The sequence below is a fragment of the Lonchura striata genome, chromosome 8 (assembly GCF_046129695.1).
Source record: "Lonchura striata isolate bLonStr1 chromosome 8, bLonStr1.mat, whole genome shotgun sequence".
NCBI lineage: Eukaryota > Metazoa > Chordata > Aves > Passeriformes > Estrildidae > Lonchura > Lonchura striata.
This window is the reverse complement of record NC_134610.1, coordinates 10,815,217-10,840,304: the sequence shown is the minus strand read 5'-3', so window position 1 is coordinate 10,840,304 and position 25,088 is coordinate 10,815,217. Positions and strand designations below refer to the sequence as shown.

Genomic DNA, 25,088 nt, shown 5'->3' with positions numbered 1-25,088 from the left:
AGGCAGCACCGTGCAGGGCTGGCACCAAGCCCAAGAAACACTTATGTCCCACTCAGTATGGTGGGAGTTAAATAACACATCAGCCTCGTGCCAGCCCTTCCTGCAGGGATAAACATCAGGTGGGCTCCTGTACTTGGAGCAGAAGCATTTAAAGAATCACAAAAGGACCTGGGCACAGAACAGTGCCAGGCATATAATGGGCTCTAGGGATGGAGCTGTTGGGCTCCCATTTCTTTTCTGTGCCCAAAAACGCAAAGGGCACCAACCTCAGATGCTGTCAGTCCTAGGCAGGATCATGTTAATTCAGTGGTTTTATGGGTCACAATGCTGCAGAGCACCAATAATAAAACAATGCAGAACTGAATGGATCAAAAGGAAATAATGGACATACCATGTTGACAAAGGCAGACAGAAAAACCAGGATAATGGCAAAGACTCCAACTAAGGTACTATTGGTCCTAGACTGTACAATCTTCTTAGAAAGAGTCTGGAGAGGAACTGGGAAAAGCTGCATGAGAGAAAAAAAAAATCAAACAGACACATAAAATCCTTGTTTGTTTTACAGATTACAGCCTGCATTTGAGCTGCATCCTTCAGTGTGGGCCTGTGTGGATGCTGCACAGGGGCTGGAGGATGGTGATGGGGGATGGCAGCTCTGGGACAAGGGCAAGCAGAGATGTGTCTGTCTCATGGCAGCAGGCCCAGCTGGCTCTGCAAATCTACTTAGCCCTTCCTAATGGGAGTGATGGCTCCCGAGCCCAGATAGCATGGCTTGCAGGGCTGTGCTCATCCTGTCGTGAGAAGCAAACCACAAGCCATCTGTAACTGAAATAGCCAGGAGCTTGAGCCTGGAAATTACTGGAGCAAAAATCTAAAAAGGCAGAAATGAAAGTACACGTCATGCCCCTTTGATCACCACAGCGTCTCGTAGGACTCTCTGGTGCCACTTCAGACACAGACTGTCAAACATCCCAGGCCAGCTCTGGGCTGTGTCAGACCCTCTGCAGAGATCAGCTGGCCCAGGCTGGGCTTTGGCACTCACGGTGATAAAAAAACACCCACGGCTGAGGGCAAGCAGGGAGCCCGAGTGGCCCAGGGACTCCCTGCTGATGGTGCCTGACTGCAGGTGCTGCATCCATGCAGATGGAAACAGCTGTGTGTCACAGCAGAGGCTGACCCTGCCCTTCCCAGCCTGGGTCACCCCTGGCAGGGCCTGAGGCCTCCCTGCACTGCCCTGGCTGCAAGAGTGCCAGGAGACAGCCAAGCAACCCTGTCCCTTCCCGTGCCAGCGCTGTGCCAGCGGGAGCGCAGGGCTGGAGCGGGAATGCCAGGAAACCCTCGCGCACCGTTTGTCCTCCCAGTGCCCTGCCCCTCCACACCACCATGCCAGGGCAGAGGGGCTCTGCCCAGCACTACTAAACCTTTTCCAGAGCCCAACTCTCCCTCCCCTTACTCTCTGCACAAATAACCAAGCCACTAGAGGGTATTTTTAGAGACACAAAGAAACAGCAGCACAGCGCCACGGCACTGCAATTTAACTATGACTAATGTTTCTATTAAAAGTCTTGCTTTTCCCTTTTATCCTTCACTCTTACATCTTCGGATATGCAACATTTTGTCAGTGCTGTGCTTCCCACACAGCAGCCCTGCAGTGTAATTACCGAGTGCTGGAGCGGCCAAGGCGCTGATTAGCTGGTGACTTTTTACAGAGGCAGGGAGAGGTTGTGGCAAGAGTTTTGAAAGAGTTGATTTCACCTGCTACCAGCACATGCTCCAGGTGAAAGGAGAGGACAAGGCTCTGTGGCGGACTGGAGAAAAGGGGAAAGTGGGGTTGTAACTTATTTGCACTGAGGATTGATTGAAATACACTGAAAGCTTATGCAATCCTTCAGGCTCAGTAGCAGCCACTATAAAATAAAGGAAAACAACTTTCTCTCACAAATAATCCCTGATGACATAGAAATCCTTAGCTTTGTAGATAAGCCACGAACCAAAATATCTCTTTGCCCTACCATGTCCAGCTGCTTCCACACAGATGTCAGCTAAGAGATCCCTACCAGAATAGGGTTATGGAAAATCCAGTGGGGCTTCCCTCTGCTCTAGCCCCTATTGGATTTGGAATGAGAAGGAGGATCTGTACTGCATTTAGAGTTTCCTCACTAGATTAGAGCAGGACAGGTTTTCCTGCCATCTCTTTGTTTAGGACTCAAGGCCAAGCTCCACAAAGGTATTCAGGGATCTAACCTCCATCTGTAATCTCTGGGAAATCAGGCACTTAAATAAAACTTTGGCATTTTTTATTGTGGATCTTGGCTCAAGCCCCTGCTGCCAACAATCCCAAAAAAGCCTGACTTTGAACCAAGCCTGAGAGATCAAGCAAAGCGATCAGTGGAAGACACTTAAATTCTAATGAAAACATGTTTTCTTTGAATTAATCTTGGTTCTCATTACTTTGCAAACTAGGAAAAATTTAGGTCAGTAAACAAGTACAGCTGGAAAAAGTCCTGAAGAAGAAAGAAATGCCAAAACCCATAGGAGGTCAGGGCTGCAGTTGAGAGTGCAACAACAGAGTCATGCCAAGCATCTGAGGAACCTCTGCCTCATGAACACTCGTGGGGGCCCTGTCACATAAGTCTCGCTCTCCCCATTTCACAGAGGCGGGTGGAGACCAGGAACACTGCAGCTTGAAGGACTTCTATGATAGACATGGGGAGCCTGTCTCAGGTCTGACAATTCTGCTCCATTCATGCAGTGCTTCTTCCATAAAAACATCCACAAGCCAGGGGTATAGCACAAAAGTAGAAAAAAAGAAAAGAAGATGACTTTCCATCGCATTTTCAAAAAAACAAAAATAAGACCTCTTCTGTCCTTGTAAAAGAAGCAGAATATCAGGACATTACAGTACAGTGAAAATCCAAGCAGCACTGTTGGTTGGCCCATTGGCTTGTACTATCCACAGTGACACTGAAATCCTGCCTGAGTGAAGAAAAGGGATCTGATGAAACGGCAACTCCCAGACTGCATCTGCACTACTGAGAAAGGGCTGAGAGAAAGGATGGGATCCATTTGGGTAGCTGAGATCCATGTTTGGGGAGCCACGCAAGTGCGAGCACTCATTAGCACTCCTGAAATTCCCATGTAAAGAGAAATAGCCACAATGGGAAAAAAGAAAATTGGATTGTCCAGTTGATTCCAATTCATTCTGAACTGAAATGTGTAAGTGCAGGTGAAGAACAGGCACTGCTGTGCAGGTGAAAGTACAACTTTAAAAAGTGATCCAACAAGTAGTATGTCACATTGAAAATAATCCATAACCTTCAGCCATTTGCATGACAAAATTAGTCTAAATAAAGCCAATTCTTTGGAACAGCAGCTGATGTAGGACAGAAGAGAAATGTTTATTCTTTTTGTCTTCTTAAAATCTAGTGTGGGTATGGAAAACTGCTTAGATAATTGCTGTTATGTTATAAGATGAGGTCTTTAAGGTCTGATTTTTCAATTTGTAATAAAAGCCTTTGAGTAATTTTGGAGTACATTAAGATGCTTCTGCAGTAAAAGACAACATCCCCAGGCAACTTGATGTTGCAAGTCCATTTCTGTAACTTATTTCACAGTGATTTATTAGTCTATTAAAAAAAGTACAGTTTTCAGAGAGTTTTATTTTCCTGATTGAGACAAAAACCCCAAATGCTTTAGGAGCATCTAGGCCAGATTTTGGAGGCAAAGAATGTGATATGCAAGCTACACCTATGTAGAGCTACAGAAAAGCTTATTTTCTCATAAAGGATAACTTGAAATTTTTCTCCTGTGTTCTCCTAGAACCATGCAAGAAATTGAATTCCACACAGCAGTGTAGATACCAGAAGTTAAAGGATTTTAAGAAAAAAATCCCACAAACTTGATAACTTAGTAGCAAAACAGATGTCTGTCAGCAGAGTATTTTAGAAGGGACCCTGGTTCTCATGACCTTAGACTCTACTGGGAAGGGACACCACCTCACAGTGGCCAAGACTTCATGAGCATCAAAGCAAACAACTGGAACTCTCTTGTTTATTACAGCTGAAGAAACTTGGAAAGCCAAGCTGGCTGTGCTGGCAGTTCCAGGATCAACTTCTAGTCCGTGGAGAATTTTATAGTGGAAGATAATAATGACAGCAAAAGAAAATAAAACATGATCAAGCTGTTCATAAAGAGCCTGCTGGCCACTGTCAAAGCCAGAGTTGGAGAGGCCAAAACAGGGAGGGGAAATTTCACATGAAAGCTGGAAAGAGGAATAAAAAAGAGACACTTAGCATGTAACAGCACAGCAAACAGGCAAAAGTTATGCTTATGCTGATGTCCTGGGGAGGACACCTGCTTTCCAACTTTGTGTGGAATGAACCACTGGTATTTAAAATACATACTCTCCTCTCTCACATCTGAGTGTGTAACAAAGCATAGAATGCTGACATCCCTGTCTTCAGGGATTTCATCAGAAGGATCTATAAAACTACCTTCCTTCTGCAGGTGTGTAAAAGTGTTTCCTGGAGCAATGTGGAGTACAGAAATATAGTAACACCTCTTATCCAAGGGCTGGGTAAACCCATTGCTTAAAAATCAAAGACTTCAAAAACCAAGATGTTCTGGATGACAGAAGTGGGCTGCAGCTATTAGGAGCTGCTGCCATCAGACATGGAGCTGACAAGCTAGAAGTACTTGTTCCCTAAACAAGCCATCTTATAATCAGGTGTTGTCAGCAGGGCTAATTTGGAGCACTAAGAAGGGGTAATCAAAAAGGAACTGGAGCTAGAAGGCCCAATATTTTCAATATTTGCAATCTCTGCACAGAAGTCACACTGGATGTTATACATGAGTATGTTGTGGGGATGAAAACTCACTACTGGAAATGTCAGGGGCTTCAAAGAATCTCATTAAATTCTGATGTCATTCTGAATTCCATCTGATGTCTTGTACATCCAGAGCCTATGCAATGAGGCAAAGCCAGCCTAGAAACAGTTGGAAGCACCACTGAACAGAGCTTTTCTACAGGAATTTGGAAGATCAAGACACAGAAAGCAAGAATGAGATCTTCCTACTATCCCAGGGACTGAAAGGTCCTGTGTGCCTTTTAAATTAATCAGTAATTAATATCAGTAATAATTTTAACCAAAAAGCACAAAGCGTAACCAGAGGATTTGAATGATGGCAGAAGAATTGAGTGCTGCTGTCAGTATGTGGAAGTGGCCTGTAAATGCCCCTGGGTGACAAACAGCTCTGAGCCTTGGGATCTGGCTGATGGCAAGAGAGGCAGCTCGGGTGCTCCAGAGCTCCAGGCCTGCCCAGCTCTCATCCCAGCAGAACCAGTGACTTGGGGTGGCCCTGCTTGGCTGGCAGAGTGCTGGGATGGTGCTGCCAGAGGCCTGCAGTGTGAGGAGGCAGCACAGCTCAGCACCAAATTCCCAAGTTCACTGTGGCTGTGACTAAAATCTTGTCACGCTGGTGGTTAATTAACTGCTAATAACATTAACTGCTGATACCAGTTTACAAATGGATGACTTCCAGTAGCATCCTCAAGTACAACCAGGCATCCATGGGTACCATTTCCCAGCTCAAGAAACCCAAGCATTCCTACCAGAAGTGTCATTTCTGACTCTGCTTCTGATTGCTGGTAAACAAGCAAGACCAATGGGATGCTGCACTTACAAACTAGGCTCCCTTTAACATTGTCATAAGGCCAAAGGAAACCCTGTGAGTGAGTAGTTAACTTCAAATAGAAGTTGAAGCTTCTGTCACTGGGAACACTCTGCAGCTCTTATTATATGAGAAGGCAAAGCTTAATTTCCAAATCTAACTTTAAAAAAAATCAAAAAGACATGTAAGGTGCAAGTCTGTCAAGAGCACCCACATTCAACTGTTGAAAATGGCACAGAGAAGATAATTAAAGTGAGACAAATCATCTGCTTGACATTATCCATTATCCCACTGTTTCTTCTGCTGGAAACATAATGCTACTGAGCTATTTTATTCCAGGCACTGAGGAACAAAGCTGAGCTTGGGCTAAGGAACCTGAATCTGAGCGTGTTCCATGTTCAAACACTTCTAGACTAGAAGGATCCCTAAACCTGAAACACATCAATGTTTTTAACAGAAACACCTTTGACTGAAATGGATGAGCACAGCACTCTTCCCACAGTGCTCACTGCCAATTTACCACAGGCTGACAAGAAGAATTAATATGTTTTTGGACTTCACACAAAGTATTGCTTTTCTGATCAGAGCCAGCTACAAGAAAGAGCCCAGTGACTGTTGGAAGCTCTGTACACTCATGTGAGAAAGGCTGATAAAATTCTATATGTTTATGGCTTTTACTTCCCTCCAGGACATTTTTCCTTGATGATATTCTGCTTCTGATTATCTGCCTACCCAAACACGCATATGCAGCAGGGGCCAGTACACAGGCAACTCTGCAGGAAGTTTACAGGGAGGAAATGAATGGTCAGGGTTTGGTCCCACATTGGAAAATGTTCTCTTCTTATATCAATATGAGAGTGTCTGCAGGGGAGTTAATAGACATGCAGATCCACAGAGTGATTACTTCTTGCTGAGCTACAGAGATGCCAACCCTAACATCTGTTTGCAATTCATTCTGCCTTATCAAAGGCTTTTTCTGTAACCCTTATCACACAGTGTGGAAAGGATGGCTAACAAAACACACTCTGTTAGCTGAAGAAGCAGATTGCTGATCTGGTTATCTTAGGCGAGGACTACAAAGAAACCACAGTACTCACCTTCACACAGGAGTAAATGACTGAAACAAACACCACTGTGGTCAGGATCAGGAAACAGGTCAGGTAAAAACCCAGCATAAATGTAGAGCTGAAACCAAGGAGAGGTTTGGTTGGTTTTGTTTTGGTTTTTAAAAGCACATTGTATAGAATAGCTACAGCTCTGCTCTCCAGCACACATTTGTACAAGCTATGGCACACTGCACAGGTTTTCCAATTAGGATAGCCATAGGAGACATGAGGTGCCTTGAATACCAACAGATACTCTGGCCTATTTAGAATTATTCAGACAGGCTGCAGAAGAGAGAATGCTGCATCTTTTACAGCAATCACCTTCCTGCTGGGGTGACAGAGGTGGGACTGAAAAACATTTCGTGCACTAGAGGAGGTGAGAGAACAACTTGTTGTGGCAGGTCAGCCCCCAGCAGGCTGTGGGCAGGGCACCCCTGGGAAGGAAGGCAGGCTGAGTGCTGAAGTGCAGCTGGGTGGGAATAATCTCAGTGGGAATCACATCCTGTCTTGCACAGGGAATGTCTGTGCAGCACCACTCTCTGTGCTCTGTCTCGTGCATGGGATGTGAGCAACCACAGCATGAGGACAGTCAGGGATAACAGCCTCGTCTTGGCCAGCCTGAGAGGCTCCTGCTCCTCCCAACTTTGAAGTACAAAGAGGATTCCAGGGCCAACTTTGTACTGTGAATTTTCATCTGCTTTCCTCACTAAGATATTCAACACCAATTTCCCAGTGATTGGTCTTAGTGTGACAGGATGAGCCCCCTCCCAGGAGTCGGCCTTGTTCATAATCTACAGGAAGTATTCTTGCAATGTGACATTGAGGGCAACACACCAAAGCCAGCTGGTCTCTGTGTTCTCTCATGACTACTAAGGTAATTTTGAGCCTTTTTTGAAATTCCTTAAAGTAATTCCTCTTTATCATAATAAATTGACACTGCCATTCTGTCTTTATTTGCAAATTCAGATTTCACGGTGTGTCTTTCATGAAGCTCTGATGGTGACACATGTGCACCTGTGGTTTCAGCTGGTGTTCAATAAAAGACCAAAGCTATGCAACTGAAATATAAGGAAAAACAAAGCAAAAGGTGAAGGGAAGTGTATCTGACCTACAGTTAAAATATGGGATTTCATTTACTGTTGAACCAAATCACCTTTCAGACAGGCCAGGCTGACTAAGGACACTTCAGAACTTGCAAAAATAAAAACAAAAACAAAAACAACCAAATAAACAACCACCCTCCTTATAGGCAGCGTGGAAGGAGACTGAACAGCACAACATTTACACCACACTCCCATAAGGGATTGGCTCCTGCATAATACAAAGGAGGCAGCCATATGGTTGCCACACAAGAGAAATTGTCAAGTTGTCATTTAAATGTTAAACTGGGTTTTATGGAGACAGCATAGTGGCTGCTTAGGGAGTTGGATGAGAGACACAAGGCTGAGAGAGGGCCTCTGCAGGTGTGAAGTTGTGACAGCAATATTTAGAAGCCCAAAGTGTAAGCCCCTGTCAAATTAGTTACTCTCAGAGAGCATTTCTGGATGTAATTAACATTGCATGAATTGCTGGGAATTATCTAGTTCCAATTTTGAGCCTCTTTCAGCTTCACTTGCAGTTTCCCAAAGCAGACCTGTCTGTTTACATAGTGCATTTGTCCTGATGTTATTTTGCTGATTCAATCCTTCTGTGAGCACTTGTGCCTGGGAGAGTGAACAACAAACATCAGACTACGTGTTATTTCTGTGACCTTCTGAATATCTGATCTGAACACTACAAACCAATCTCCACTCCAAAAAGATCTGTGGTGGGAACAGATGTAGAAAACAGTTGTAATGGCATAAAATAGGGATGGAGCTCTCTTTAGGGACAATTTTTTGTCTTCTTGTAAGGAAGATAAATTTAGAGCATTTTCAGAGCTTCTGTGATCTTGTTCTTCAGTTTAAAAATGACTAACACCAAATTTACTTCCAACACAGCATTGCTCAGTGAATGGTGTATTATTGCTACTAAACCAGAGCATAGGAAATACCCACATGCTTTAATTTTAAGTGACTTTTAAAGAACTCTTTGAGAAGAAGTCCAATTTCTGCAAAGCTCACTGCTGGAAAAGATATAGTGTGTGCCTTGCAGACAAAGCTGCAGACCACTGCAGTGGGCCAAGAGCACTGTGCCCCACAGGCCCTGAGGAGCTTATTTCACTCTTGCTGGGAAAAGAAATGGCTGCAACCCTTAAATCTGGAGCGAGCCACAAGCTCAGACATGTGCAGCTCAACCTCCTCTCTACCTCTCCTGTTGGCCCAGCTGCTCTCAGCCCAGAAGAACAAATGTATGAGAGATTAGCCTCATTTGCTGAGCAGATCCTGAGACCTCAGTGCTCTGAGCAATGAGGCTGTGATGAGTTTTCACCTCCCTGTCCCAATGTGTTTAGGTAAGAGGGCAGCCCAGCGTTGTGCTGTGAGTGTGTGCTATGCCTTGGTAGGCAATCCTTCCCACTCAGTGATATTTGTTTTCCACAGGCTTATAAATGTGCTGAACCAAATTTCGTAAGACGGAGGTAAATTATAAGAGAAATCACTTTGGGAAAACAGAAATCCTCTCATGCCAGTGAGGAGGTTTTAATCTGCACTAGAAATGGGTGAAAACAATAAGCACTATGCATCACTCGAACATGAATTATTTAAGGATTTTTCTTTTCCCCTTGGAGTTCTGAATTTTCAAGGAAAAAACAAAGAAAAGTAAGCTGGAATAGATCCCTGGGCAAAGGGATCAAAGGGTACTCACTGTGGCACGATTATGATTTGAACAAAGCAGATGAAGAGGAAGACTAGGGAGGCACAAGCCACATAGGCTCCAAACCTGTCATCCACCTGCTTGGAGTACTGCAAAAAAACACAGTTATTATGTTAGTGGGAAGTTTGGCTGGCTGCTTTCTATCCACAAAACTTCTTACTTGGTTTTTGTCTATGTCCTTGGAAAACAGTGCTGGTAGGAAACAACATTCTCAACTCCCCTTCTCCCCAGGCAATCTGTAAGGGCTTGAACAGACCCAAAGGCCAGAGAAGAAATCCAAAGAGCTGAGTGAAGAGAGGGTTCACCAGCTGCCCCTTGCACGAGAAGAACAGAGATGGATTAACTGGGAACAAGATTCTAGGTCACTGTCATCAGACCTAAACTTCTTGCATCGGAAGTTTCCTCCAAGGGGACAAATGCTGCTAATGAGAACACCTTGCATTTCGTGCAGATGACTTGACTCGTTCTAATGGCAGTGCAAGGCTGCTGTGATTTTCACACAGTCACTCCTTCCAACTTCTTGTCAACATATCAGCCACGTGGGAGTTGCACCCGATTCCCAATGATGCTTTATTTAGCTTGAAGCTCAGTTCTCAGCACAGACCGTATCAATGTTTGAACCACAAAATAAAAGGTGCTCTGAACAGGTGAACCACTAATTTCCCTGCCAGTTTTCAGCTATAAATTGAAGACGAGGAGTGGGGGGAAATTACATGCTCGAGCTTTTATCCAGTCCCACACTGATTCATTGAACAGCTGTAAATCCGGAAAAGCTCTGGTTTTGTAATATGTAGTCATTCTTGTCAAGGAAAGACTGTTTCTAAATAAAACTATAAAATAATTAATGCAAACTTATTATGAAGTGGAATAATGAGTTTAACCCAAAGACCTCTCAAACATCCTAAGGATATGTGCTTGAATAAAAAAAATGAAAGAAAAAAGGATTACTTTCTTTGTGCAATTAAACCCACCATTTATTATGGTAACTTTAATAATGTCATCCAGGTACCTCTAGACTTAGACTTGAAAGTTTAACTTTGCAGCCATCTTGAGCTGATGATAGCTGATAGTCTCTATATATAGGGAAATGATCTTTGCCTGACAGCAATACCTGAAACCAAATCAGGAAGAAATCAACTGCTCATGAGCTTTAGATCTGTTACTTTCCTGTCTCACATTTGTGGGATAGAGAACTTAAAATGGGCTCCCAAAATTATCCAGAGTGCAGTTTGCATCCCAATGAGCCTGAATCATACCTGGGGCTCTTTGGGGGGACAAAGGGCAGGGAAAAGTTCCTCCAGAGGTGTTTCAGAGCTTAGGTAGGCTGACGTGGGTTTCTCCAGTGATTTGAAGGAGATAAGGGGTGACTGCAGTCTTGGTTTGTAGTCTCAAAGTCAGAGAAACAATCTGGTTTATTCTGGATTCCCTTTACTGCTTATCACTGCATATTCATGTATGTCTGATAGAAATGGCTTTGTTTTCCTGGCCAGTGCTCCCTTCAGATGACTTTGATTTTTTTAGGACAAGTTATATTAAAAGTTTCCATGAAGAAGCAGGGATTTTTCAAGGTTACTATCCCACCTCTAGCATCCAAACCACAGCTTAAACCCTAGATAAAAAAGCCTGACCTTCTGCAGGAGAATTAAAACTCCTAACAAGCCTGCCTGATGCACTGCAATGGTTTTTGGACAGCGTTACCTTTTTCTCCAAGTCAGGCTCCCTGAATGTTAAGAGGAATTTGCGCACGTGCTCGGAGCGCAACCGATCGATGCTTCTGGCGTCGATGGCCCGGCCCAGGAACTCATCCACTTCATCCTCTGGGTTCATACTCTCCTGGGTGCTCCTGGGGATGTCATGGAAAGGGAGCATAAGAGCACAAGATAATTTCTGCCTCTGCACCATGTGTTATTGCAGTGTGCAATGAGCTGGAGGTTAATGGCATTTTGCCTATGACAGCTTCAATTGGGAAGGGGACTGGGAGCAGAGAGGGGAGAGGTATCAGCTCTAGAGCTCACTGCCAGTCCCAAGTCATTATTACAAGGCTTCTATTTATTTGCCCTTTTTCTATACTACATCTGTTTCCTTGCACTCAGGTCTCTTTTCCACCCCTCATTATCTAAAACCAGTGGGTAGCCTCCTTCCCTTTGTCCTTTGACTTATTCTTCCCTGCACTGCTGTAGTGTTGTAGCTTTTAGTGTCTGCACTGAAATAAATTATTTATGCATCCAGTCATATTTCTTGCTTTCTAATAACAATTTCTGTAAATATTACTATGAAAATTTACAAACGTCAACAATTCTCCCTTTTTGAGAAAAAAATTGTTTACAGAACAAACATCTGGGGAAAAAAATGTGACCTGACTCCCCTTCACACAGTTACTTAGGAGTATAAAGTATAAAACAGAAAGAAAAATCTGTTTACAAGGTTTTTACAAGATCTGTTTACAAGATTTTCCTTTACTTAAGGAAGGGTTGGAAAAAAAAAAAAGCAATAGAAGAAAAAAAAATACAAATTAGATTCTGCTTTCTAAATATGTAGAACAAGATTATAATCTTTAGTGTTACTCTTATTCTGAATCTCTGCTATAGCTTCAGAAAAATGAAGCTGATTTTCAAAAACTGTTGAGAAAAAATAACACTGTAAACTTAATTGTCCTGAGGCATTTTGCACTGAGGATCAGGAAACCTGAAGCACCTCCCCAGATTCTAGTTGTTTTTAAAATCTAACAGTATTTTAATGACTTGATGCTGTCACTTTAATGGCCTGCCCTCAGACGAGCTATAGGCAGAAATTAAAAGCCAATCCTGAAGTGTTGTTTTTCTGCTTTGCTTGCATGACTGACCAGGTTATCCCCAGGGTTTGCCAGGAGTTATCCACTGAAATATGCCCCTCCTTTGCACTGGGGTATATTCCAGCAGACAACTATTTCTGTGTGCAAACCCCACGGTGGCACAGCAACTTTGGGCTCCTGCTGTGTGAGGAAAATCCTGGGGTCTGACATGCACGATGAAAAGCTGCTCTGCTTTATTTCCCTGGTTTCATTTCTACTGCACCAGAGCACACAATGCACTCTGTGTTGCAGCCAGCAGGCTCCCACAGGTAAGGCTGTGCTGGAAAGCAGCTCACAAACCAGAATGTGACTGTTTTAAAAGTTAAAGGTCCCTTTCCAAAAGGAAGGCTCTTTCACAGCTTTCTGCAAAACTCGATCAGATTTTAAGAAGCCCTCTGTACCTCAACTCTTCTGTGCATCTCTTGGCAAGAGAAAAATAAATCAGGTCTATCTGCTCATTTCCATTCTGCCACTCCTTGACCCAGCCAGCAAGCTGAATGTGTCTGCACCTCAGCTGGGTCATGACAGCACACCAGTGGCATCTATTCAGTGGCCATATAGCAGTTACCAGCCTAGTTTGTCTCAAGGTCTAATCTCTATTTTAGCCAACTTTAGTATTTCAGATGAGTTGGGGAAAAGAGGTTTTTTATTTTTGGGCTCTAGAAGTTATTTATTTCCTAGAAATTAATATAATCAGCTTTGAAAATAAAAGTGGTTTTTCCCCTACAAGGTCAGGACATTCAATTTACTTCCTCAGAGGAAGGACATCTGTTTAAGCATTCAAGGGGGTGCTCCTACTTTGCATTCAGTCCTTGCAACATCTTCTGGGCTCATAAAAATGAGCAAGGAAATCATTAGGCTTTGTATTTACAGAATGTCTTCCAAGGTCCTGTGAGTTATGTACACACTTGGGCCACTCACACTTTCCCACTCCCACCATGCACGGAGATGTGATGTGTTTTCTGTTGGAACTGAAGCAGAGGAGGCAGCTCAGCATCTTGGCAAAGAGCAGTCAAATTTCCAGTTCCAGCCTGAAAACACCACTCAGGAGGATGCAAAGAGAAGAACCTGCCTGCTTGGTGTCTACCTCAGCTGCCTGCAGGTGTGTAATAGGTTTTTTTACTGCTCAGGGTGTTTCTAATACTGCAGTAATCTCTAAAGTTGCAGGCTGTGCAGAAATGTCCCTGCTGGTTTTAAATTGCCTTGCTGGGACATTGGCAGTGGGCAGCCACCTTCACACAGACTGCAGGGAAACGCAGTCACCTCGCACAGCCTGAGCTGTTCAGGTGACTTTCACAGCCCATTGTACCCAAGGTAAATTACAGTACAGCAAGTTTGGGTACATTTGCATAAATGTAATTTTAAATTGGCATACAAAAGTTCTTGGTGCTAAGGAGTGCCCTGGAGGCAGTGTCTGTAAGTCAGAGCTGAGTTACTGCCATAGATTAATGAAATTCATATGTCAAAATGCCTTTTGATATATTGATAGCATGGTTGAGGGGGAAGGGAATGAGGATTTCAGGCTGCCATGAAACTTCCAACAACACATCCTAAAAGCAGTGCTGAGATTTTTTCAAATGTAGCCAATGGAAAATTGTGTCAAGGGACAGGAACAGCACAAACAAGAGCTTGTAGCAACTTTTTCACTCTGCTTGCAAATGTGAGCGCTACCAATTAGAGATGTTTGCTTCAGAGTGGTCCAAAAATGTACTGCTGATTTAATTACTCTCTGCCAATGCAGAGTGTGACCACTGCCAAAACTACATGTATGCCATAATTTTAAATGCTTCATGCTTAAGTTGAGTAACTAAACCTGCACTCATGCACATAAGGTTTGGTCCTGTTCTCAGGGATGTGTGCTGCCCACGTCTTCCTTTGCTGCCAGATGAAAGCATTGACCCTCAGTATTTCTGCACATGAAGGAACTGCCTTAGTACTTGACATGGTTTAGGTATCTAATTTCAACCATTCTCACCATGAACATACTCTGTTAGAGATTTATTTTTGCCAAATCTTTGTACCTGAGTTAAACAGATTTCTGGATAAACAGAATCAGGGCAAGTAGTAGCTTCTTCTGGTACTGAACAGAAATGTTAAAATCCTGAAATCTGTATAATAAGCTGGCACCACACTGAGTAAGACAGCTCAACTATTGGCTGCAACAGCCCAAGGAACCTTTTAAATCATAGGATGGAGAATTATCCTATATAGGGAGCTGCTCCTTAGCTGTTGGGTGACTGCTGTGGACCAGCATTGAGGAAGCTGTTTTTTGTGTTTTCTTGCAGAAACTATGAGGAAAAATACAATTTCATGAGGGTTGCTGAAAATTTCTGTATTCCTATGAATTATTTTGTTGTAATCTGTTAACTCTTTTCTGCCCAAAGCATATCTGACATCAACAGAGTTTCCCAGCATCCATGGATACAACAGGAAACAGTGAACAGGAAACAATGGGACCATAGAAACATCCCATGTTACGAAAATCCAGTTTACAGGGAAGGGCAAGGGAAGGAGAGAATAACTCTTAATATTGCCATGTTCAAACTTATCACTTTCCTTTTCCTTTTAGGCAGCTGCTCTAAGTACTCAACCACCATAATGTGAATTTTCCCACAGCTGGATGCCTAGAGCTCACACAAGCATTGACCTGTCCCCGCTCACAGAAATCCACTCAGCCCTGACCAGCAGCATGAGAAACATGACAAAGAGCAACAGCAATATATTTTAGGCACAGTCTCCTCTACTGCTGCCTAACTCACTCAAAGCAAGCTTATAATTAATGCCATTCAGCTGGACAGAATTTGAAATTATTCCAAACACCTTTAATACAGGAAATGCTTTTGTTATGTCCAGTTGTAGAATTTAAAAAGTGAATGTATTTGGGTTTTTTCCTCCAAAGGTAATTTTTTCAAAATACCACTCTCATTAAATTGTTTTAACCATTTCTCTAAAGTTCTCTAGGAAAAAAAAATGAAAATGTTGCTAAATTTGGCTATATTTTAGAGCATGAAAATTCAAATTTACTTTTTCAGACAAGCTATCATTTCCAAGTTGATTTTTGTAAGTAGAAATAAGCAATATGCAATAATGAGCAATATAAAATATATATAAATAAACTCAGAAACTATACAGGCATTTCAATACATACGTAAACCTTTCTTATTGGAGATGTCCAACACTTACATATACTTTAGAGCAAGATTTTGTCTTGGGTTATTTTCAAAGAGTTGAGATTATTTGGGGCAAGGGGAAGTGCAGCAAAAGCATTTTAATTAGAAAAGCAAGTTAGAGCCACCAAACAAATAAATGTTTTGAGGGCAGTGGCTGTTCTGAATGCACATCAGTCAATCCTGTGCCTTCAGCTGGCTGTCCCTCCAGGACAAACCTCTGGGGAGTCCAAGCATTATTTCTGGCTTCCGGGCATCAATTTTTGTCCTTTTTTTAATATGAGAAAAAAATCCCAAACGTGTAAACATAACAGTGTATGACAGAAGTAAATTTGCTTACTTGTCCTTGGGGTCCTCGAAACCCTGAAAGAAAGGAAAAGGGCACAAGGGTGAGCAAACAGGCTGACCTTGAGAACACAAAGCATCCCGGGAACGGCATTTCACAGGGGACTTTTCAGGGCAATCATTTGTTAGGTGTGGATGGACAGCTCTTCCCACCCACAACAATATTTTGTGCAGCCCTGCCAGCGGGCAGACAGAGCAGCTTTGGAAAAAAACACTCCTTCAGATATACATTCAGGGAAGTGCAGATAAAGGAAATGTTTCAGCTGACTGCTGGCACACTTTATTTCAGGTGTCTTCTTTTTAGCAGTCACCATTACAAACGATACAATGGAAATTGTACTGATACTATTACTGAGGATGAAACAAAACTCAACCTCTGTATTAAGCAAGGCTGCATTTCTTTATGCCACAGTTCAGCTAAGGGCAATGGATGCATTTTAGTTTTCATCTCTCCCAGGGGTCTCCCTGCTCCTCCCCTCATCACATGCACACACAGAACATGTTTTCTTGAATAAGATTACAGGAAGTATTTATAATATTTGTAATAGCCCAAATAGTCACAATTCTTTCAGGACCGCCTGAATTGATTAAGTATTTATGACTCATCCATGGTTTTAATGGCTACAAGGCCTTAGATAAAATTTATATGGAGGCATAAGTTCATATGTTTAGCATTAACATGCCCAACAGACCAAATTACATCAAAATTGCCATTTTGCATGGGCTGCAAAATGTGCCCTCTGACATTTTGGCTTAAATTTAACTGTAGTCAAGAAAAATTGTATATTTGACAAGTAGGGTCAAATACTCAGGCATAGAGTTTGTACCCTGTGTTCCAAAACATAAAACAAATGTAGCTGGGAGATATTAAGAATTGCTTTTGTTTTTCTCCCAGAGACCTCAGGCCAAAACTGCTCAGGGCACGTGAGGATATTCCAGCTGCTGGACCTGCAGCAGCAACCATTCTGGGGGCAGCACACTGAGATCCATCCTGACTGTGGAAAATCAAACATCTATGGGCAAAAGTCTTCCCACAGCTTCCTTGTCCAAAACCATCAGAAACAACAACATTGACCAGATACTAAATGAGAACAGATTTTGCCCTTGCAGTGAGTTAGCAATGTGGCCACATGGCAGAAGGAAAGCCAACACACCAGCTTTGCCAGAGGGAAAAAGTGAGGTCTGTCACTCAGGTCAGCAGCCAGGACTGTGATTCACTGAGAGAGCAACTCCCATTTTTACATACTCTGTTTCAGACTAAAACCACACTCCTAAACAGAAACCGCCACTTCAACTTAACCCATTGAAAATTCAGATCAAGGAATTCTCTCAGTCCCATGTCACAACCATCAACAGATTCAATGGGAAGAGGGAAATAGTAATGTTCATTCAAAGTTAGGATGTCCAGTTGTCCAAGCAAAAAAAAAAAAAAGTACTTTCTGATTTCATGTTAAAGAGTGATCATTCAACTTTTTGTTGTGTGGTTTTTTCCTTCTTCCTTGCCTAATTATTTTACAGTTGTCAGAAATATCTGATTTATTTATTTATTTATTTATCCTCTAAGTAATCCTACAACACTGTGCCAAAATGAAAGCTCACTGATTAATCATGGAGACAAAATGCTCACTAATTTGTCTGGTGTCATAGTCAGTTAGGCTGGAAAAAAAAAATCATCTGAACATGAATAGCTACCAGCCAAGAAATAAGCAGAGGGAAGGGATGAGAAAACAGCCAGTACTTTATTAGATAGACATCAAGGTCACATTTTCAAGCTTAGCCAGTTGGGAACTGGATGACTGACTGCTGTGGGAGAGTCCCCTAAAATGGTCTGATTTTCACAACCAGCTGCAAAACCATCCATCCCACTGAACTCCTCAAACTAAACACAGATCTCACTCCTGCCTTCGAGATGCTCAAGCATGAGGACACAGGCTGACCAGGTCAAGGTATTAGAACACCTCAGCAAGCACATCCTCAAAAAATTCCCAAGTTTTCAAGTGTGGAATAATATTTAACTGGCCATTTATATGGGTGAACACTTAATCCACATGGAGTTTGATTCTGCCCTGCTTCTCTCCCTCAGCAAAACTGGTACAAGGAAAGTTTCTAAAATAAAAGATAAATAATTGATCTAGCTTTTCAATTTACAATACTAAACTGTGCTTGAAATTCTGGAAATTATTCTTGCTGGTAAGTCAAATTAAACTGGTGCTTCAAAACTAAAGACCAAAAAAATACATATTTCAAGTAAAGCAGAAAATAAAAGGACTATCACATATTCTTTCCTGGATCTTCATTTAACAAGGCTAAATATTTAAGAGTGACTTGAACTTTAATTAGAGAGAATCAGATGAAAATTAAATGTTGTAGGAACCTGTTTAAGTTAAGCAAATTAAATGATTCACTTCAAATGTTCCCATTTCATACTGAAGATTCTTCAAGCAAAGTTGCCAAAAATGGAATTGTTATAGAGAAAGGTCTGTGGGATTATTTTAGGAAAAAAATCCTTAAACACAGCTTCTTAAAACCTAGTCATTTATTACAGGATATCTCTTATTTGCACAGGAAGACTCTGCCAGGATATAGAGCGAATACACCTCTAGGATCTGGCTGTGACCAGAGATTTTCCTCCCTCTCTGAAGCATCCATGTTTCAGTCACTCACCAAGAAGCCTTTCAGGCAGAGGAGGCAATCAGGTGCTCAGGGTGATGCTGCCCACCCTGCTTTGGGTGGGGAGGGAAATTTCCCCCTGGGTTTTGGTTGATGTGCTCTCACCACCTCCACTCTCGTGGGCATGCTCGGTTCATTGCAAATTCTGCACTTCAAATTATTTCCTTCCCCTTGCACAAGGCTTGAGCACTAATGACATATTGGTCTTTTTTTGCTCTCCACAGCTGGCAAATAGTTTAGTATCTCCAGGAGTCAGATGTTTTGCTCCAGTTAAAGCCCTTGGCTCAGAGTAAGGCTGCTCCCATCAATTGCAATGGTCTGTGTTATACACAGGATAAACAACAACCAAGCCTGCAGGAATAGGGTCTAGGTGGATTTTTCTTCATTCCTACTCATAGTATGGTAGCCAAACTTCCAAATTCAAGAGAAATACAAGGGGCTAAAGGCACTGTCCAGTACCCCTTATGTCATCTACTGGAGGCTGGACAGCTGGGCTGGGTCTGGGCTCAGCCTGTTTGGGTACTACTGCACAGAGATACATCAAAATTGGCATTTCTGCACAAACATATACAGAAATCTGAACTCTCCAGAGGGGGGGGGAAAAAAAAGAAGTTGATAAAAATATGGTGCCTGTCATTTAGGAGAGGGGGTTTAAAGGATAGGAAGAGAAACAACTAATTCCTGGAGTTAAGAATATGAATCCCCTCTTAACTGCTTATGGATTTGTACCCAGAAGACTGAAACAATACCAGTGGTTTTCTAGAGAGCTATGAAGAAAAGGTTGGGAATTGTTGGGAATTGTTGAAAATGACAAAAGTGATGATGGCTACAAGTATCGGACAAATAGGAGTTCACAGGAGTTCAAGAATAGCACCATAATCATGATGATAAAGTAGCCCTTGTTGAGGCCAAAATTCTTTTTCTCTAGAAGGGACCATAAGGCATGAGATAAGTCTTACCACAGAACTAATGGACTGCTGCACATAGAACCTCATGCAAATTTTATTCAGTTTCATTTAAAATATCTCTGATACTGGTGTTTTTCTCATTCCCCCAGGACGCTGTATTACTCTGCCATCATTGCAAAGGTAATAGCATTTAATAATTGCTCTGAGACTAAGACAGTCCTCTCTTTGACTTCAGGAACAACCCAAATTCAGCTGAATCAACTCCTTTAAAGGCTCTGCTCTTTTGTCTTTTCTACAGGAGATTATTAAAAAAGCCTTATTGTTTTATGGCAGGTCAGGTGACTCAGAATCGACACTGACATCCTCAGTGGGAGTAGATGTGCAGGAGGAAGAAAAGAGGGAATGGTGTATTACTGCATCTGTCCCTATGGCCCCTAAGGCTTACTACTTTATGGGGGATATTTCATGCATATCTATTGTGCTAAAAGCTCATATGACTGCCATCTCTCTGCTTGACTTCTAAATTAACTGAGCCCTTTTCTTTGAAGATTAAAAATGATTCCTTAAATAGAATGACAAAGTGTTTGTCAAAGACATGACAAGCTGATTGCTACACCATAACACTTCAAATCAAGAACAATTAGAAATAATAATTCTAGCTTCAAGAACATTGGCTGTAATTATTAACATATCGTAAATATGCAAAGAAAAGTGGAATAGATTTTATACACTTTTAAGTTTTCATTTAATTCCAAAAATAAAGCAGTAGAGGGGCTGATGAGCTTCATGACCTTCTTAATGGCAATGTGTGTGGGAAGCATAAATTCTACCCTTAAAAACTTCGTTCTCAACTCCAGCAAAGATATTAAGAACAAAAAATGAGAAAGTAATTTTTCTTGCCTTGTTTTCATCCCAAGAACAAAGTTAAAATAGACCTTACATGATGTTAAAGCAGAAATCAAAATAACTTCGGACTTAGGGATAAAATGAGCTTTGTAAAAGTTAAGGCCAACTTGCAGAGGTGCTTCCCAGAGACAGTGACCATGGAAAAAAGAAAGGGAGAGTGACAGGCTGAGAGTAGATGTTGTTAAAAGCAAACCTGTTTTGGCTCTACCACAAAACTAATTATTCACATCTATTTTCAGCACTGTTGTCCCTTCTGCTTTGTCCCTGTGGTCAAAAAGACAAGGCTATAAAGATAGATGCTGTCAGGTGTAAATGCAGAAGCAAAACTGAAGGACTTCAAAGCACTCAAGCCAAAAATAACACAATTTCTGTTTCCAGAGTCCAGAAAGAATAAAGCCTGATAGGAAGGATATTTAACAAGCATCTAAGTGCAGAACAACAGACTGGCAGAAAACCAGTTTATGAAACAGATTAAATGATGAGTGTGTCTGCTATAGCTGGAACACAGACTAATGAGGTCTGAAAAGGAAAGCTGAAGTGCTCCTTTTCTGCAGCCCACCCCACTTGATAAAAAGACTTCCATTCCATGGCACTGGTACATATAGTGAAACCCTCTGCTTTCTCCAACTCAAAATGATTCTGCAGACAGTCCTCAGCTAGCAGACCAGACCTGGCCAATACCATGAATTAATCTGGGCCATCAGGTTTAAATCTATAGATTACAAGAGGTTGCTTTGGTTGAAATAGGCTTTCTTTACCTTACTTTTAATTAACTTCTGGCTCTGAACTCACACCTCTGAAAAGTGCAGGTTGCTCACAGTTTTCTGTGAACTCTGAATCCAAATTTCTCCAGTCCAAAGGTCACATTTTCAAGTGAAATGGTTTCTGCTTCTGTGCCTCCTTATTTGTGACCAGTTTTTAGAACTTGCAAAGCAGACATAAAAATAAGCAGTCCTAGAAATGCTCTGAATCAGTTCCTGGCTCCATAATCTCTGCCCTTCCATGTCTACTCTTTAAACCATGATAAACACGACAAACTTCTCCAGAAACTACTGTCAGCCTTCTAATCAGATGCAGACAGACTGGATCCAAGCCTAACCAGCCTTAATTGAAATTGCCCACTGGTGCTGGCCAGAGCTGCTCACCATCTCTGAAGCCCAGATCCAAACCTGCTGACCTGCAGCCTTTTGACATTAAGGCAAATGTCAGCATTGCCTTACTGCCTGCTTGAGGAAGCTTTGGAAATCATTCTGGGAAGTGCCACAAATCCACCTGTGCAATACTTCCATGAACATCAGAGCAAGTGTTTCTGTGAATAAAAGGGATTTATATCATTATTTCTGCAGGCTAAATTTAGTCCCAATCAAAACCATTCTGACACATTTTAGTACTGTCTCAATCCAAATGACCTTTCCCATATGAGTAAAATTTATTCTAGAAAAGGGTACTGAATGGTGGAAAAATTATCAGTGCAAGGCTTCCAAGCAAATATCAAACTCTGTCTAGGTTTCTTAACAGCAGCTGCAGATCTGATGTTGCATTGATTAGTTCTTTAAAAGAGGGATCCTTATCCTCTTTTAAAGAAGTAATCAAGGATGATTGCAACTAGAATAAAAGGCTAGCAGATGAGGATACAAAACACTGCAAAGTCTCTGAGAATTTGGGCACTGTACATTGTCCTCCCACTCATTTATATGAGATCCCATGGATCATATAAATCAAGCAAACCCTTTTTCCAGGTGAGCACCAAAACAGTTACACAGCATAACTGCTGAATGGGATTCCTCCTCTTGCTGTATTTGAGAGCTATTAAAACAAAATTGGCTCTATAAAACCCAGACTGGACTAACAATTTCCTCCCAGATCTATAGCAATATGTGGAGATTACAGCAGAAAGGATTTTGAGAGTTTTCCCCTGCTTGATTACGAGTTAGATTACTACAATAGCAGTGAAAAAATAGTGGGTCAAATTCTGCTCCACTGGGGGCCCCTGTCCAGCTTTGCTGACGTCAGGGTTGCAATTACCAGGTTTAGCAGTTGATTGCTGGAAAAGAGGATAATGATGGCCGGCAGTTAAATGAAACCTTTCGAAGGAGGGTGAACCCTCAGTACCTAATCCATGGACTTAAATCCAATTCTCTTTGACAGAGCTGACTGAGGAAAACTTCTCCTATGGAGCTTTTATTTTCATTTTTAATTGTTTCTGATATTTAAGAGGTAGAATTGGCACAGAACCAGCTATGGCATCTGTTCCACTGAGGCACCTGTTCCCCAGTTTTGATTTCCAAGTAACAAGATCTATTGTAAGGGCAACTTGGAGACATAAAGAGAGGAAACGAGCTGTATTTACAATGCAAAATGCAAAGAACTGTTTGATTTAGAACAGGGGGAACAGGACAAAGAACTATTTTATCACTGGATGACCCTGCTGGTAGATGAGTGTTGTTTCATTAGAAAACAAACACCAAGCAATCAAATATCATGTCAAAGGATGTGCAGAGCTCTGAGCAGCACCACAAGGAATCAGGCGGCACCTACCTGAAAGAGCTTGCTTTCTTTATCATGCCAGCCATATCCAGGATCCACTTTAATAACCTTGTCTCACATCTTTAACATCTGTGTGCAGTAATATTTCCTACACATATATCTCTATTTGATTTTATGTCAGTTTTTTACTTTGTAACTAACATCAACTTCATACACAATTTCACTGCAAATTAAATGGTCCATTAGCTGTACTCAGACTCATGACAGAAGCATGGTCAGACTGAAACCAGCATTGCAATCTTCAGGGCTTCCTCCTTCTGTTCCTGGACTTCCTAATGTTAAACATTTTCAGCAGCTGCAGAATCAAAGGAAATCTGCCAGGTATCTACATGGCACTCAGTAATCCCATTAGCCACTCTGCTCATATTTGATTGTAACAACTCAGAGGTACCTGCTTCTGAAGCAAACCTTCCCCAAAGCATGCACCAGTGAAACAAGCTAAGCTGTCATAGGAGCCAGTGTAAAACAAGGGGGATGGCTGCATGGCAGCCTTAAGATCCAACAGCAGGACTTCCCACAGATAATTAGAACTCATTACACAATTAATGACTTTTTTTTTTTTTTTTAAGCCAGACAGAATCAGGCTATGTCAAGTCAAGTCTGTTTATAAGACCTCAGAAAAGTCCAACATATTCTGGGCAGCACTCCTGATGTGAGAATGTCAACATGGTACTGTTGTACAGGGAATTGAAGGGACATTTTGTGACATAATGTCTAACATGAAAAGTTTTGGATGCCCTTTCCCTGGAATTGTTTAAGGCCAGATTGGATGGAGCTCTGAGAAAGTTGTCTAGAGAAAGGTGTCCCTGTCTACAACCAGGGGGTTGAATGGGATGGTTTTTAATGTCCCTTTCATCCCAGGCCATTCTGTGATTCCCTGATTAATAGAACCTCAGGATGAGTGCTGGGTTCAGCGAGGACACTCTCTCTCACCAGTGAAATGGTTCAGTGCTCAGTGGGAGCCAGAACAACCACGGGGCTGGAAAGCACCAACTGGGGAACACACTTGATGAGGGAATCAGAGCTGTGCAAGACATGGTAATCATCTTCAACCACAGAGAAGATAATTCTAAAGGAGAGGAAATTAAACTGTCTTCTATCTACTGTGAATAGCTCATGCCGCACCATGGTTTCAAACTGAAGTGAGGACATGTGAAGTAAAACATCAAGAAAAATCATAAAACTGTTGAAGAGAATGCCCAGCAAGACCTTCCATCCTTTCAGGTCTTTAAACAAGGGCTAGGCAAGCATCTGTCAGCAATGCTGGGGTTATAGCTGGCTCCTGTACAAAGGGGGGAGATAGATGGCATGAAGCTCCATGCAGCCTAGATCTGAAACTTTCTAAAATCTTTACATGTATCTCATATTATTCATATATTATTTATTCCCTATACATTCTCCTAATAGATTCATTTTGACTTTATTTTTTCAATATTTGCAAAGGATTTTGTGAAGCCACTCCAGACTTAAAAGCCCTGAATAAAATAATTAGAAATTTTTCAGGAAAATCAGGGATTGCACAAGCTTCTTATACAGCCATTTCCTTGCATATAAGTTTTTTTCTTATCTTAGACCTTCCTTTCAGCAAATTAATATGATTATTTTTAAACCTGCCCTTTACAGTAATGGAGAATGATTTATCATTATTTTTTGTCGATATAAATGTTCCTTTATTTGAAGACTTTTATTTCTAATCAGTCTTCTCCCTTATAGGTTAGAGCAAACACAATATTTCTATACTTTCAGAGGAGACACTGTTGAAATTCTGCTAATTTGTAATTTTGTCCACTAGATTATCTCTAATTCATCCACATCTCCTAAATTATTGTAATCCCAAACTGGATGTGCTTCTCTGGATACAAACTTAATAATGTTGAGCAGAGTAAAAGATGCAAGAAAAGAATTTGTCATCTAGAACAGCCCTGTAATTTTGGAAAGTATCAACATTTCCCTTTTTATTGCTGTTTACAACAAACCTCTTTCAGTTTAGAGTCAACTACAATCCCCAAATTGGTTTTTCTTTAATAGCAATTTTGTTTTGCTGATGAAAACTGAGACATGAGTATTATTTCCAGGAGTCTAAAATTCATCAATATTTATAAAAGCACTCTGAAATATATACTGGGAAAAGCAAAGTATTTCTCAG

The 25,088-nt window shown here is 41.7% G+C and overlaps 1 protein-coding gene across 1 annotated transcript in view; it reads right to left on the bottom strand.

Moving 5' to 3' along the window:
- ADCY5 (adenylate cyclase 5) overlaps positions 1 to 25,088 on the bottom strand; it is a 204,633-nt gene that overhangs the window by 14,750 nt on the left and 164,795 nt on the right. The window contains exons 9-13 of the mRNA XM_021526071.3: positions 15,907 to 15,929; positions 11,268 to 11,412; positions 9,561 to 9,658; positions 6,768 to 6,855; positions 392 to 508 (exon numbers count right to left, since the gene is read on the bottom strand). Coding sequence (XP_021381746.1) covers positions 392 to 508; positions 6,768 to 6,855; positions 9,561 to 9,658; positions 11,268 to 11,412; positions 15,907 to 15,929 — 471 coding nt within the window. The remainder of the gene's footprint in view (positions 1 to 391; positions 509 to 6,767; positions 6,856 to 9,560; positions 9,659 to 11,267; positions 11,413 to 15,906; positions 15,930 to 25,088) is intronic.